The sequence below is a fragment of the Pristiophorus japonicus genome, chromosome 4 (genome assembly GCF_044704955.1).
Source record: "Pristiophorus japonicus isolate sPriJap1 chromosome 4, sPriJap1.hap1, whole genome shotgun sequence".
NCBI lineage: Eukaryota > Metazoa > Chordata > Chondrichthyes > Pristiophoridae > Pristiophorus > Pristiophorus japonicus.
Genome location: NC_091980.1, coordinates 6140525 through 6156659, shown reverse-complemented (window position 1 = coordinate 6156659; position 16135 = coordinate 6140525). Strand labels below are relative to the sequence as shown.

General features: G+C 49.7%; 1 protein-coding gene across 10 annotated transcripts in view; it reads left to right on the top strand.

Annotated features, from left to right (window-relative positions):
• Nucleotides 1–16135, top strand: part of LOC139261987 (calcium/calmodulin-dependent protein kinase type II subunit alpha) — a 336847-nt gene that overhangs the window by 294692 nt on the left and 26020 nt on the right. For all 10 annotated transcript variants that reach the window (XM_070877150.1, XM_070877157.1, XM_070877155.1 and 7 more), the window contains exon 13: nt 8579–8662. In XM_070877150.1, coding sequence (XP_070733251.1) covers nt 8579–8662 — 84 coding nt within the window. The remainder of the gene's footprint in view (nt 1–8578; nt 8663–16135) is intronic.

Sequence of the window (16135 nt, the reverse complement as noted above, 5' to 3'; positions counted from 1 at the left end):
GGGGATGGGGGTGGGAATCACACCTGGCCCGGGGAGGGGGGAGGGGTGATCACACCTGGCCCGGGGGGGGGGGGATCACACCTGGCCCGGGGAGGGGGGGGGATCACACCTGGCCCGGGGAGGGGGGTGGGGATCACACCTGGCCCGGGGAGGGGGGGGGGGTGATCACACCTGGCCCGGGGAGGGGGGTGGGGATCACACCTGGCCCGGGGAGGGGGGTGGGGATCACACCTGGCCCGGGGAGGGGGGTGGGAATCACACCTGGCCCGGGGAGGGGGGGTGGGAATCACACCTGGCCCGGGGAGGGGGGTGGGAATCACACCTGGCCCGGGGAGGGGGGGGGGGTGATCACACCTGGCCCGGGGAGGGGGGGGGGGGATCACACCTGGCCCGGGGAGGGGGGGGTGGGAATCACACCTGGCCCGGGGAGGGGGGGGGATCACACCTGGGCCGGGGAGGGGGGGGTGGGAATCACACCTGGCCCGGGGAGGGGGGGGGGGGGGGATCACACCTGGCCCGGGGAGGGGGGGGGGGGGGGGATCACACCTGGCCCGGGGAGGGGGGGGGGATCACACCTGGCCCGGGGAGGGGGGGGGGGGATCACACCTGGCCCGGGGAGGGGGGGGGGGATCACACCTGGCCCGGGGAGGGGGGGGGATCACACCTGGCCCGGGGAGGGAGGGGGGGGGGGATCACACCTGGCCCGGGGAGGGGGGGGGGGGGGATCACACCTGGCCCGGGGAGGGGGGGGGGATTATTTACCTGTCTCCAGGCGGAGCTTCCAGTCTCCATGACACCAGGAGCGGGTCCCGCCCCGCCCCGCCGCCCGGCTCTCCACACACACGGACACTGTGGCCGCACGGCCCGGCGCCGCTCGGTCGGTCACTGGGCACCGGCCTCTCACCGTCAGCCTCCTGCTCCCGCTCCCGGGCTGTTTCTCTCCGCTTCCCGACACGTCACCGCCTCCGCCGGAACTGCTTCCCCGCCGAACGCAGCCTCAGCGCCGGGAATGGGCGGTGACCCGGCAGCAAAAAGGCTGGAATTACACACTCAGAGACTGTAGTATACACACCCAGAGACTGGGGAATACACACCCAGAGACTGGGAATACACACCCAGAGACTGGGAATACACACCCAGAGATCGCGGACTACACAAACAGAGACTGGGAATACACACTCAGAGACATGGACCATGTACAGTAAACACCTCAAGTCGCTGGACAAATACCACCCAACAATATCTCCGAAAGATCCTACAAATCTCCTGAGAGGACTGATGCAGCAACATTAGCGTCCTCAACCAGTCCAATATCCCCAACATCGAAGCACTGACCACACTCGATCAGCTCCGCTGGGCAGGCCACATTGTCCCATGCCAGACACGAGACTCCCAAAGCAAGCGCTGTACTTGGAACTCCTTCACGGCAAACGAGCCAAAGGTGGGCAGCGGAAACGTTACAAGGACACCCTCAAAGCCTCCCTGGTAAAGTGCAACATCCCCACCGGCACCTGGGAGTCCCTGGCCAAAGACCGCCCTAAGTGGAGGAAGTGCATCTGGGAGGGCGCTGAGCACCTCGAGTCTCATCGCCGAGAGCATGCAGAAACCAAGCGCAGGCAGCGGAAGGAGCGTGCGGCAAACCAGTCCCACCCACCCTTATCCTCAACGACTATCTGTCCCACCTGTGGCAGGGACTGTGGTTCTTGTATTAACATAGAAAATAGGTGCAGGAGTAGGCCATTCGGCCCTTCGAGTCTGCACCAGCATTCAATATGATCATGGCTGATCATTCCCTCAGTACCCCTTTCCTGCTTTCTCTCCATACCCCTTGATCCCCTTAGCTGTAAGGGCCATATCTAACTCCCTCTTGAATATATCAAATGAACTGGCATCAACAACTCTCTGCGGTAGAGAATTCCACAAGTTCACAACTCTGAGTGAAGAGATTTCTCCTCATCTCGGTCCTAAATGGCTTACCCCTTATCCTAAGACTGTGTCCCCTGGTTCTGGACTTCCCAAACATCAGGAACATTCTTCCCGCATCTAACCTGTCCCGTCCCATCAGAATCTTATATGTTTCTATTGGACTGTGCAGCTACCTAAGGACTCATGTTTAGAGTGGAATCAAGTCTTCCTCGATTCCGAGGGACTGCCTATGATGATGATGATGATGTCCTTGTTATGCTCGGGGCATCTGTGTGATCTCCCATTGGTAGAGAATAACTAGCTCCCTGAGCCAGCCAGCACTGCAGTAACCCAATTAGTTAGTGAGTTAGTTAGTGAGTTAGTTAATTAGTTAGTGAGTTAGGCAGTGAGTTAGGCAGTGAGTTAGTTAGTGAGTGAGTGAGTGAGTGATTCAGTGAGTTAGTTAGTGAGTGAGTAAGTTAGTTAGTTAGTGAGTTGATTAGTGAGTTAGTGAGTTAGATAGCAAGTTGGTTAGTGAGTTAATGAGTGAGTGAGTGAGTTAGTTCGTTAGTTAGTTAGTTAGAGTCTCCTGTGCCTAGTGGCATATGAGGCAACCCGTTTCCTCCACTAATACAAAAACAAAATACCGCGGATGCTGGAATCTGAAATAAAAGCAGAAAATGCTGGAAATCTCAGCGGGTCGGGCAGCGTCTGTGGAGAGAAACAGAGTTAATGTTTCGGGTTGATGGCCCTTTGTCAGAGTTCTGTGGAGAGAAACAAGAGTTCTCTCCGTTGTGGCATTGGTTTGAAGAGTTACCTGGCCTCCCAACCCAAGCAGAGTTGTGACGAAGGTTCATCGACCTGAAACGTTAACTCTGTTTCTCTCTCCACGGATGCTGCCCGAACCTCTGAGATTTGCAGCATTTTGTGTGCATACATTTCTTCCACTGCTGTCCATCCAGAGTGAGATATTTCACTCCAATCGGAGCCTCATCTCCCCCCCCCACATGCAACAGTTGATGCTTGTGTTTGCCGGCCTGTAACAGACTCCTCTTGCCTCTGGGCAGTTTCTGTAACCAGAGGTATTTTTTCACGCAGACTAGTCGTCAGCCTGAGCCACAACTCCTCCCAGTACCGAGGAGGGCGTGCGGGCTGGCCTTCAGTCTGGCTCCTACTTGTTGACCCCGCTGGCTTCGGTGGTCCAAGGGTCACAGGAGCTTGCAATGCCTTCCCACCATGTCCGTTTGCAGTACTCCAGGGCGGGGTCAGTGATTGACAAGCTGGCTTAGGTCATTGACAGGGCCCGCAGTGGTAGATCTGTCACCATGGGGCTTCGATGCTGGGGATGTTGCCCTGGTCAAGGACGCTAACGTTGGTGCGTCTGTCCTCCCAGGGGATTTGCAGGATCTTGCGGAGACATCGTTGGTGGTATTCCTCCAGCGATTTGAGGGGTCTACTGTACATGGTCCACGTCTCTGAGTGTATTGTCAAGGCATATAGATCAAAGACGGGTAACATAGAAACATAGAAAATAGGTGCAGGAGTAGGCCATTCGGCCCTTCGAGCCTGCACCACCATTCAATGAGTTCATGGCTGAACATGCAACTTCAGTACCCCATTCCTGCTTTCTCGCCATACCCCTTGATCCCCCGAGTAGTAAGGACGACATCTAACTCCTTTTTGAATATATTTAGTGAATTGGCCTCAACAACTTTCTGTGGTAGAGAATTCCACAGGTTCACCACTCTCTGGGTGAAGAAGTTTCTCCTCATCTCGGTCCTAAATGGCTTACCCCTTATCCTTAGACTGTGACCCCTGGTTCTGGACTTCCCCAACATTGGGAACATTCTTCCTGCATCTAACCTGTCTAAACCCGTCAGAATTTTAAATGTTTCTATGAGATCCCCTCTCATTCTTCTGAACTCCAGTGAATACAAGCCCAGTTGATCCAGTCTTTCTTGAGTAAGTGGAGCTGAGGTACGTATCAGTCATGATCTCATTGGATGGCGGAATGGGCTCGAGGAGCTGAATGGCCTTCTCCTGGTCCTACTTTGTCCAATTGGTGGACAAGCTGCTCAGTCTGATTATCGCCCAGGCAGAGAAGGTGAAAATGACCAGTAGCTCTTCCTTTATCCTCTCACTCCTGGTCCTTTCAGCTCTTCACTCCTTACCTCTATGGCATCCCCTTCCTCTTAGATTCTACAAAGCATTTGATAACTCATTTGGTCATCGATGAATTACGAAGGGTCATCGACCTGAAACATTAACTCTGTTTCTCTCTCCACTGATGCTGCCCGACCCGCTGAGATTTCCCACATTCTCTGCTTTTATTTCAGATTTCCAGCCTCCGTAGTATTTTGCTTTTGTGTTTTGGGTGAATTATTATCATTTGATTCACCACATCCTCCTCACGACTCAGTTTCACCCCATTGCTGTTCTGCCACGTTGGCCTTGGCTGATTACTGCGGCTTCTCAAACAAAACTCTTCCCTGTTTTCTGTTATTTTTCTCTGCAGTTCCCCTCGCCAGAGTGGGACACCGTCACACCGGAGGCAAAAGATCTCATCAACAAGATGTTGACAATCAACCCTGCCAAGCGCATCTCCGCCGCCGAAGCCCTCAAACACCCCTGGATCTCGGTACGTCGACATGTGTTTAACGGCAGGGACGTGTGGCCCAGGATCAAGGCATCTATGATCTGACCAGTCATCTTGGCAAGGAGAGTCAATGGGTGGGATAGTGTCCATGATGGGTGAGAGTGTCCATGGGCTGTGGGAGAAGATTCAATGGGTGGGTAGGGTTTATGATAGGGGAGAGTGTAGATGGGCTGTGGGAGGAGATTCAATGGGTGGGATAGTGTCCATGATGGGTGAGAGTGTCCATGGGCTGTGGGAGGAGATTAAATGGATGGGTAGGGTTTATGATAGGGGAGAGTGTCCATGGGCTGTGGGAGGATTCAATGGGTGGGTAGGGTTTATGATAGAGGAGAGTGTCCATGGGCTGTGGGAGGATTCAATGGGTGGGTAGGGTTTATGATAGGGGAGAGTGTCCATGGGCTGTGGGAGGATTCAATGGGTGGGTAGGGTTTATGATAGAGGAGAGTGCCCATGGGCTGTGGGAGGGGATTCAATGGGTGGGTAGGGTTTATGATAGGGGAGAGTGTCCATGGGCTGTGGAAGGATTCAATGGGTGGGTAGGGTTTATGATAGAGGAGAGTGTAGATGGGCCGTGGGAGGATTCAATGGTTGGGATAGTGTCCATGATGAGGGAGAGTGCCCATGGGCTGTGGGAGGGGATTCAATGGGTGGGTAGGGTTTATGATGGGGGAGAGTGTCCATGGGCTGTGGGAGGATTCAATGGGTGGGTAGGGTCCATGATGGGGGAGAGTTCCCATGGGCTGTGGGAGGATTCAATGGGTGGGTAGGGTCCATGATAGGGGAGAGTGCCCATGGGCTGTGGGAGGATTCAATGGGTGGGTAGGGTTTATGATAGGGGAGAGTGTAGATGGGCTGTGGGAGGAGATTCAATGGGTGGGTAGGGTCCATGATGGGGGAGAGTGTAGATGGGCTGTGGGAGGAGATTCAATGGGTGGGTAGGCTCCATGATAGAGGAGAGTATCCAGGAGGAGTTAGCTTTATAGACTAAATAGATTTTTGACAGTTAATACTTCCTTGCCTTCTTATGTATGTACGATTTTCCAACTCGAGGTACCGGATTGGTCATTTGCTAAGAACCAGACATGTTTATTCGGACTGCTTCAGAATTAGCGTGTGATTGTGTTTTTAGTATTGGGTGGTACTTGAGAGAATACGAAAATAAGTCACACATTGAGGTAACAAAAGAGCTTGAAATGCCTTGTCCCAATGAACCACCTCTTAGTTTTTTCATTCAGTAAGGTACCGCATAAAGTTCACGTCGACCTGTGCGCTTAGAGATTGTTACAAAGGCTTTCGGGTAGAAACATCTTTGCCTCGTAGTAGGAAATATAAACGTGGAATTAATTTAAGGGGTGATTCATTTCACCTCGACAACATCCTGCATTTAAATCGCGTCTCTAGATATGATTTCCATATAAGCTGGACTCTCAATGGGCTTTCTGCACAGATTGCGGACCCTGTGAATCGGGGGCGTAATTAGCAGTGTAAGCCCATCCCTAGTGTCAGCCATGGCTCAGTGGGAAGCACCTTCGCTTCTGAGTCAGAAGGTCGTGGGTTCAAGTCCCACTCCAGGGACTTGAGCACAAAAATCTAGGCTGACACTCCCAGTGCAATACTGACGGAGTGCCGAACTGTCGGAGGAGCAGTACTGAGGAAGTGCCGCACTGACGGAGGGGCAGTACTGAGGGAGCGCCGCACTGTCGGAGGGGCAGTACTGAGGGAGTGCCGCACTGTCGGAGGGGCAGTACTGAGGAAGTGCCGCACTGACGGAGGGGCAGTACTGAGGGAGTGCCGCACTGTCGGAGGGGCAGTACTGAGGGAGTGCCGCACTGTCGGAGGGGCAGTACTGAGGGAGCGCCGCACTGTCGGAGGGGCAGTACTGAGGGAACACAGCACTGTCGGAGGGGTCGTCTTTCAGATGAGACGATAAACCGAGGCCCCGTCTGCTCTCTCAGGTGGAAGTAAAAGATCCCATGGCCACTATTACGAAGAAGAGCAGGGAAGTTCTCCCCGGTGTCCTGGGGCCAAGATTTATCCCTCAATTAATATCACGAAAACAGATTATCTGGGTCATTATCACATTGCTGTGTGTGGGAGCTTGCTGTGCACAAATTTCCACATTACAGCAGTGACTACACTCCAAAGGAAATTCATTGGCTGTAAAGCGCTTTGAGACATCCCGGCAGTCGTGAAAGGCGCTATATAAATCCAAGTCTTTCTAATACTATCCACACAGTCCCACGTTAAGTTGGTCTGTGTCGGGCTCAGTGCAGGCGGGCAGGGGGAGGGAGTCTCTCAATGATGCACCACAGGGCGCGTTAGGGGTGGGATAGGTTCACGTGGCCCGTTATACCTCACCGGGAGAGGGGAATTGGGCAGAGTGTGTGTAACGGGCGATCCAGCTGCCACACTCAGTTTTAAGGGCCTCCCGTGGATGTGGCATATTTTGCCCCCACTGTATTTCCCCTGCGCTCTCTGTGAACGTCTCTGCGCACTGGGTCTTTAGGGCCATAACGCTGCCCATTTTTTTGTGCTGTTGGTGAATGGGCAACGCCACTGTTTTGGGGCGCTTACACCTCAGACCACCAGCAGGTGGCAGCCTCACTCCATCCCACCCTCACAAAAACACAGCAAGGGAGGAGCGAGTGCACAGGGAAAGGAAAAGACAAGACTTGCATTTATATAAGCGCCTTTCACAACCACCGGACGCCTCAAAGCGCTTTACAGCCAATGAAGTACTCTTGGAGTGGAGTCACTCTTGTAATGTGGGAAACACAGCAACCAATTTGCGCACAGCAAGCTCCCACAAACCACAATGTGATAATGAAACCAGATAATCTTTTTTTTTGGTTATGTTCATTGAGCGATAAATATTGACCTAGGATACCAGGATAACTCATTTTGAAATAGTACCATTGGAATTTTTACGACCATTTGAGAGAGCAGACAGGGCCTCGGTTTAACATCTGAAATACGGCACCTCCGACAGTGCGGTGCTCCCTCAGTACTGCCCCTCGGACAGTGCAGCACTCCCTCAGTACTGCCTCCTGACACTGTGGTGCTCTCTCAGTACTGCCCCTCCGACAGTGCGGCACTCCCTCATTACTACCCCTCGGACAGTGCAGCACTCCCTCAGTACTGCCTCCTGACACTGTGGTGCTCTCTCAGTACTGCCCCTCCGACAGTGCGGCACTCCCTCAGTACTGCCCCTCCGACAGTGCGGCGCTCCCTCAGTACTGCCCCTCCGACAGTGCAGCGCTCCCTCAGTACTGCCCCTCCGACAGTGAGGCGCTCCCTCAGTACTGCCCCTCCGACAGTGCGGCGCTCCCTCAGCACTGCCCCTCCGACAGTGTGGCGCTCCCTCAGTACTGCCCCTCCAACAGTGCAGCACTCCCTCAGCACTGCCCCTCCGACAGTGCAGCGTTCCCTCAGTACTGCCCCTCCGACAGTGCGGCACTCCCTCAGCACTGCCCCTCCGACAGTACGGCGCTCCCTCAGTACTGCCCCTCCGACAGTGCGGCGCTCCCTCAGTACTGCCCCTCCGACAGTGCGGCGCTCCCTCAGCACTGCCCCTCTGACAGTGCGGCGCTCCCTCAGTACTGCCCCTCCGACAGTGCGGCGCTCCCTCAGTACTGCCCCTCCGACAGTGCGGCGCTCCCTCAGTACTGCCCCTCCGACAGTGCGGCGCTACCTCAGCACTGCCCCTCCGACAGTGCGGCGCTACCTCAGCACTGCCCCTCCGACAGTGCGGCGCTCCCTCAGTACTGCCCCTCCGATAGTGCAGCACTCCCTCAGCACTGCACTGGGAGTGTCAGCCTCGATTTCTGTGCTCAATTCCCTGGAGCGGGACTTGAACTCATAACCTTCCGACTCAGAGGTGAGAGAGAGTTCTCCCCACTGAGGCATGGCTTTAGTTTTGGTTCAAAGATTATAGTCCGGTCATCATTCTTTTGTTTCAATAAATGTGTATTAATGCATCATTAAAATGATCCTTTTTCCTCTGTTGTTCCCCCTCAGCATCGTGCCACAGTGGCCTCCTGTATGCACAGGCAAGAGACAGTCGACTGCTTGAAGAAATTCAACGCAAGAAGGAAGCTCAAGGTGTGTATGTCTTATTATCCGATCTCACAGATTGAGTGAACTGAGTATCGGACAGGCCCGGGCTCCTGTGTTTCAGTATTAGCTGCATAGAATTGAAAAGTTATGTAGAAGTTATGTAGAATGGGCCGATACTCTCTGGAGTTTAGAAGAATGAGAGGTGATCTCATTGGAACATAGAAGATTCTGAGGAGGATTGACAGGGTAGATGCTGAGGTGACAACTGGGAAGTCTAGAACCAGGGCTCACAGTCTCAGGATAAGGGGTCGGCCATTTAGGACTGAGATGAGGAGGAATTTCTTCACTCAGAGGGTGGTGAATCTTTGGAATTCTCTGCCCCAGAGGGCTATGGATGCTGAGTCTCTGAATATATTCCAGGCTGAGATCGGTAGATTTTTGGAGTCCAGGGGAATCGAGGGATATGGGGATCGGGCGGGAAAGTGGAGTTGAGTTTGAAGATCAGCCATGATCTCATTGAATGGCGGAGCAGGATCGAGGGGCCGAATGGCCGACTCCTGCTCCTAATTCTTATGCTCTTATGTTAAACTTGTATCAAACCTTGGTAAGACCACACTAGGAGTAATGTGCACAGTTCTGGTTCCATATAAAGTATATAGAGGCACCGGAAAATGTCCATCAAAGATTTATAGGGATGACATCAGAACTGAGAGGATATAACTTATCGGAAAAAATTGAACAGGCTGAGGGGTTGACCTAATAGAGGTCTTTAAGATTATGAAAGATTTTGGTCGGGTATACACAGAGAGAATGTTTCCACTTGTGGGGAAGAGCATAACTAGGGGCCATCAATATCAGACCGTCAGAAACAAACCCAATGGGGAATTCAGGAGAAACTTCTTTACCCAGAGAGCGGTGAGAATGTGGAACTCGCTGCCACAGGGAGGGGTTGAGGTGAATAGTATCGATGTATTTAAGGGGAGGCTGGATAAACACACGGGGGAGAAAGGAATAGAAGGATATGGTGATGGGGGGCGATGGAGAGGGGTGGGAGGGGGCTGGTGTGGAGCATAAACCCCAGCACAGAGCGGTGGGGCATAAACCCCGGCACCGAGCTGTGGGTGGAGTGTTAACCTTTGCCAGACTAGCACCAAGGACAAAAGGTGAAAGTTACCTTCGTTTACCGGCACCCCCGATCCTTCCAGATCTTCAGTTCCTGATACAGAAGTGGACACGTGCAACCCAGAGAACAGTTTGGAACACTAAATCGGAGTATTGTAACAGGAGGAGGCCATTCAGCCCCTGGAGCCTGTTCTACTTTTCCAGGAGATCATGGCTGCTCTGTATCTTAAGTCATCCCACCGCCTGGGCTCTGTATCTCTTTATACCTGTGGCCAGCAAAAACCACACTCTCTCAGATTTGAACTGATTAAGCGAGCCCCAGCACCTACTGCTATTTTGCGGGAGGGAGTTCCACACTTCTGTTTCCCAACTTCTCTCCTTAATGGCCTGAAGATTATGTTCCATTGTTCGAGACGCCCCCCCCGACAGTGGAAAAGATTTATCTCTATCTACCCAATCAGTTCATTTCAAAATCCTAGAAACCTCAATCAAATCCCCGCTTAACCTTCTAAGTTTGCTGACGATACAAAGATGGGAGGAAAAGTAATGTGTGAGGAGGACACAACAAATCTGCAACAGGACATAGACAGGCTCAGTGAGTGGGCAAAAATTTGGCAGATGGAGTATAATGTTGGAAAGTGTGAAGTCATGCACTTTGGCAGAAAAAAAATCAAAGTGCAAGTTATTATTTAAATGGAGAAAGATTGCAAAGTGCTGCAGTACAGCGGGACCTGGGGGTACTTGTGCATGAAACACAAAAGGATAGTATGCAGGTACAGCAAGTGACCAGGAAGGCCAATGGAATCTTGGCCTTTATTGCAAAGGGGATGGAGTATAAAAGCAGGGAAGCCTTGCTACAGTTATACAGGGTATTGGTGAGGCCACACCTGGAGTACTGCGTACAGTTTTGGTTTCCATATTTACTAAAGGATATACTTGCTTTGGAGGCAGTTCGGAGAAGGTTCACTAGGTTGATTCCGGGATGAGGGGGTTGACTTTTGAGGAAAAGTTGAGTAGGTTGGGCCTCTACTCATTGGAATTCAGAAGAATGGGAGGTGATCTTATCGAAACGTATAAGATTATGAGGAGGCTTGACAAGGTGGATGTAGAGAGGATGTTTCCACTGATGGGGGAGACTAGAACTAGAGGGCATGGTCTGAGAATAAGGGGCCGCCCATTTAAAACAGAGATGAGGAGAAATTTCTTCTCTCAGAGGGTTGTAAATCTGTGGAATTCGCTGCCTCAGAGAGCTGTGGAAGCTGGGACATTGAATAAATGTAAGACAGAGATAGACAGTTTCTTAACTGATAAGGGGATAAAGGGATTATGGAGAGAAGGAAGGGAAGTGGAGCTGAGTCCATGATTGGATCAGCCAAGATTATATTAAATGGCGGAGCAGGCTCGAGGGGCCATATGGCCTACTCCTGCTCCTATATCTTATGTTCTTATGTTATTATTCCAGGCAGTACAAGCCTAGTATATGTACTCTCTCTTTATAATCTAACCCTTGGAGCTCTGGTAACATTCTGGAGAATCTGCACTGCTCCTTCCAAGGCCAATATATCCTTGCTACGGTATATTGCCCAGAACAGTGCACAGCACTCCAGATGTGGTCTAACCAGGGCTTTGTACAACTGTAGCAACACTTTCTCCCTTTATATTGTAGCCCCCTAGTTCTAGAGGCTCACATTCCATCAGCCTTTTAGATTATTTTTTGTACCTGACTAGAACATTTTAGTGATCTGTGTACATGGAACCATAGATATCGTTGGACCTCCACTGTTCCGAGCTTTTCACCAAATACATAACACGCGAATCAATCCTTTATTGGTCCAAAATGGCTGACCTCACACTTGAAATCCATCTGCCATAGTTTCACCCACTCACTTAATCTATCAATGTCTCTTTGTAATTTTATGTCTCCGTCCACACTACTTACTGTGCCACCAATCTTTGAGTCATCGGCAAACATAAGAACATAAGAACATAAGAATTAGGAACAGGAGTAGGCCATCTAGCCCCTCGAGCCTGCTCCGCCATTCAACAAGATCATGGCTGATCTGGCCGTGGACTCAGCTCCACTTACCCGCCCGCTCCCCATAACCCTTAATTCCCTTATTGGTTAAAAATCTATCTATCTGTGATTTGAATACATTCAATGAGCTAGCCTCAACTGCTTCCTTGGGCAGAGAATTCCACAGATTCACAACCCTCTGGGAGAAGAAATTCCTTCTCAACTCGGTTTTAAATTGGCTCCCCCGTATTTTGAGGCTGTGCCCCCTAGTTCTAGTCTCCCCGACCAGTGGAAACAACCTCTCTGCCTCTATCTTGTCTATCCCTTTCATTATTTCATGACGGCTCTCCAATGTGATATCTAAATCATTAATAAATATCGGGAATAGTTGACACCACGAGTCACTTCCATCCAATTCGAGTACACACCCATTATCCCTACTTTCTGTCTTCTACTGCCCAACCAATCTCTGAACCTGGTCAATAACTTGCCTTCAATTCCATGAGCTTTAATTTTAGCTCACAGTCTCTGAACCTTATCGAATGCCGTCTGGAAGTCCATATAAACTACATCCGTTGACATTCCCCTATCTACTACTTTAGTTATGCCTCCAAACGTCAATTAGGTTTCATTAGACATGACCTACACTTTACAAATTCATGTAATCAGTTCAACATTCTCCAACTAGTCATACTGTCCTTAATTATAAATTCTAATAATTTCCTCACAACAGAAGCTGGATTAACAGGTCTATAATTTCCTCGTTACACACTCTCACCTTTCTTACATCATGGATTTCATTTGGGTATAGTATATGGAGATACTATAGAAAGCAATTAAAAATGACATAATCTTGCACAGCAGAGTTATTCATTCGGAATGTCAGCTTTGTTTCTTCAACATTGTGCAGGTTGTTTCAAGTTGAATGCTGAGTCACTGTTGCAATATAAATCATCAGCTTTAGTTTTAACTGAGAAGCAAGGGAACGAGCTGTGGTTCATAACGCAGGAGATACAACACCAACAACACTCCAGAAGCTCGAATGCACCCAACGCAAGGCAGCCCGCTTGATCAGCACCATATCCACCAGCTTAAACATTCACTCCCACCACCACCGGCGCACCGTGGCTACAGTGTACACCGTCTACACGATGCACTGCAGCAAACATAAGAAATAGGAGCAGGAGACGGCCATACGGCCCCTCGAGCCTGCTCCGCCATTCAATAAGATCATGGCTGATCTGATCATGGACTCAGCTCCACTTCCCCGCCCACTCCTCATAACCCTTCACTTCCTTATCGTTCAAAAATCTGTCGATCTCCACCTTAAATATATTCAATGACCCAGCCTTCACAGTTTTCTTCATAAGTCAACCCCTTCATCTCCGGAATCAACCTTGTGAATCTTCTCTGAACAGCCTCCAATGCAAGCATATCCTTCCATAAATAAGGAGACCAAAACTACATGCAGTACTCTAGGTGTAGTCTCACCAATACCCTGTACAGTTGTAGCAGGACTTCTCTACTTTTATACTCTATCCCCCTTGCAATAAAGGCCAACATTCCATTGGCCTTCCTGATCACTTGCTGTACCCGCATAGTAACTTTTTGTGTTTCATGCACAAGAACCCCCAGGTCCCTCTGCACTGCAGCATTTTGTAATCTCTCTCCATTTAAATAATAACTTGCTTTTTTATTTTTCCTGCTAAAGTGGATAACCTCATATTTTCCCACATTATACTCAGTCTGCCAAATATTTGCCCACTCACTTAGCCTGTCTATATGCTTTTACAGATATTTTGTGTCCTCCTCACAATTTGCTTTCCAACCTATCTTTGTATCATCAGCAAACTTAACATGGAAACATAGAAATAAGGTGCAGGAGTAGGCCATTCGGCCCTTCGAGCCTGCACCGCCATTCAATAAGATCATGGCTGATCATTCACCTCGGTACCCCTTTCCTGCTTTCTCTCCATACCCCTTGATCCCTTTGGCCGTAACGGCCATATTTAACTCCCTTTTGAATATACCTAACGAACTGGCCTCAACAACTTTCTGCGGTAGAAAATTCCACAGGTTAACCACTCTCTGCATGAAGAAGTTTCTCCTCATCTCGGTCCTAAATGGCTTACCCCTTACCCTTACACTCTGGTTCTGGAACTCCCCAGCAACGGGAACATTCTTCCTGCCTCTAACTTGTCCAATCTCATCAGAATTTTATATGTTTCTATGAGATCCTCTCTCATTCTTCTAAACTCCAGTGAATACAGGCCCAGTTGATCCAATCTCTCCTCATATGTCAGTCCTGCCATCCCGGGAATCAGTCTGGTGAACCTTTGCTGCACTCCCTCAATAGCAAGAACGTCCTTCTTCAGATTGGGAGATCAAAACTGAACACAATATTTTAGGTGTGGCCTCACCAAGGCCCTGTACAACTGCAGTAAGACCTCCCTGCTCCTGTACTCAAATCCCCTAGCTATGAAGGGCAATATGCCATTTGCCTTCTTCACTGCCTGCTGTACCTGCATGCCAAACTTCAATGACTGATGTACCATGACAGCCAGGTCTCATTGCACCTCCCCTTTTCCTAATCTGTCACCATTCAGATAATATTCTGTCTTCCTGTTTTTGCCACCAAAGTGAATAACCTCACATTTATCCACATTATACTGCTTCTGCCATGCATTTGCCCACTCACCTAACCTGTCCAAGTCACCCTGCAGCCTCTTAGCGTCCTCCTCACAGCTCACACCGTCATCTGCAAACTTGGAGATATTATATTCAATTCCTTCATCTAAATCATTAATGTATATTGTAAATAGCTGGGGTCCCAGCACTGAACCCTGTGGCACCCCACTGGTCACTGCCTGCCATTCTGAAAAGAACCCATTTATCCCGACTCTCTCCTTCCTGTCTGCCAACCAGTTCTCTATCCACATCAATACATTACCCCCAATACTATGTGCTTTAATTTTGCACACCAATCTCTTGTGTGGGATCTTGTCAAAAGCCTTTTGAAAGTCCAAATACACCACATCCACTGGTTCTCCCTTGTCCACTCTACCAGTTACATCCTCAAAAAATTCTAGAGAAGATTTGTCAAGCATGATTTCCCTTTTATAAATCCTGGACCGATCCTGTCGCTGCTTTCCAAATGCGCTGCTATTTCATCTTTAATAATTGATTCCAACATTTTCCTCACCACCGATGTCAAGCTATAAGTCCCTGTTTTCTCTCTCCCTCCTTTTTTAAAAAGTGGTGTTACATTAGCTACCCTCCAGTCCATAGGAACTGATCCAGAGTCGATAGAATGTTGGAAAATGATGACCAATGCATCCACTGTTTCCAGGGCCACTTCTTTAAGTACTCTGGGATGCAGCCTATCAGGCCCCGGGGATTTATTGGCCTTCAATCCCATCAATTTCCCTAACACAATTTCCCGACTAATAAGGATTTCCTTCAGTTCCTGCTTTTTGCTAGACCCTCGACCCCCTAGTATTTCCGGAAGGTTATTTGTGTCTTCCTTAGTGAAGACAGATCCAAAGTATTTGTTCAATTGGTCTACCAGTTCTTTGTTCCCCATTATAAATTCACCTGAATCTGACTGCAAGGGACCTACGTTTGTCTTCACTAATCTTTTACTCTTCACACATCTATAGAAGCTTTTGTGGTCAGTTTTTATGTTCCCTGCAAGCTTCCTCTCATACTGTGTTTTTCCGCTCCTAATTAGACCCTTTGTCCTCCTCTGTTGAATTCTCAATTTCTCCAGTCCTCAGGTTTTCTGCCTCTTCCTTGGATTTAACACTATCTCTAATTTACCTTGTTACCCACGGTTGAGCTACCTTCCCCTTTTTATTTTTTCTCCAGACAGGGATGTACAATTGTTGAAGTTCATCCATGTGATCTACAAATGTCTGCCATTGCCTATTCACTGTCAACCCTTTAAGTATCATTTGCCAGTCTATCCCAGCCAATTCACTTCTCATACCATCGAAGTTACCTTTCCTTAAGTTCAGGACCGTAGTCACTGAATTAACACTGTCACTCTCCATCTTAATAAAGAATTCTACCATATTATGGTCACTCTTCCCCAAGGGACCTCGCACAACAAGATTGCTAATTAGTCCTCTCTCATTACACAACACCCAGTCTAGGATGGCCAGCTCTCTACTTGGTTCCTCGACATATTGGTCTAGAAAGCCATGCCTCATACATTCCAGGAAATCCTCCTCCATCGCATTGCTACCAGCTTGGTTAGCCCAATCTATATGTAGATTAAAGTCGCCCAAGATAACTGCTGTACCTTTATTGTATACATCCCTAATTTCTTGTTTGATGCCATCCCCAACCTCACTACTACTGTTTGGTGGTCTGTACACAAC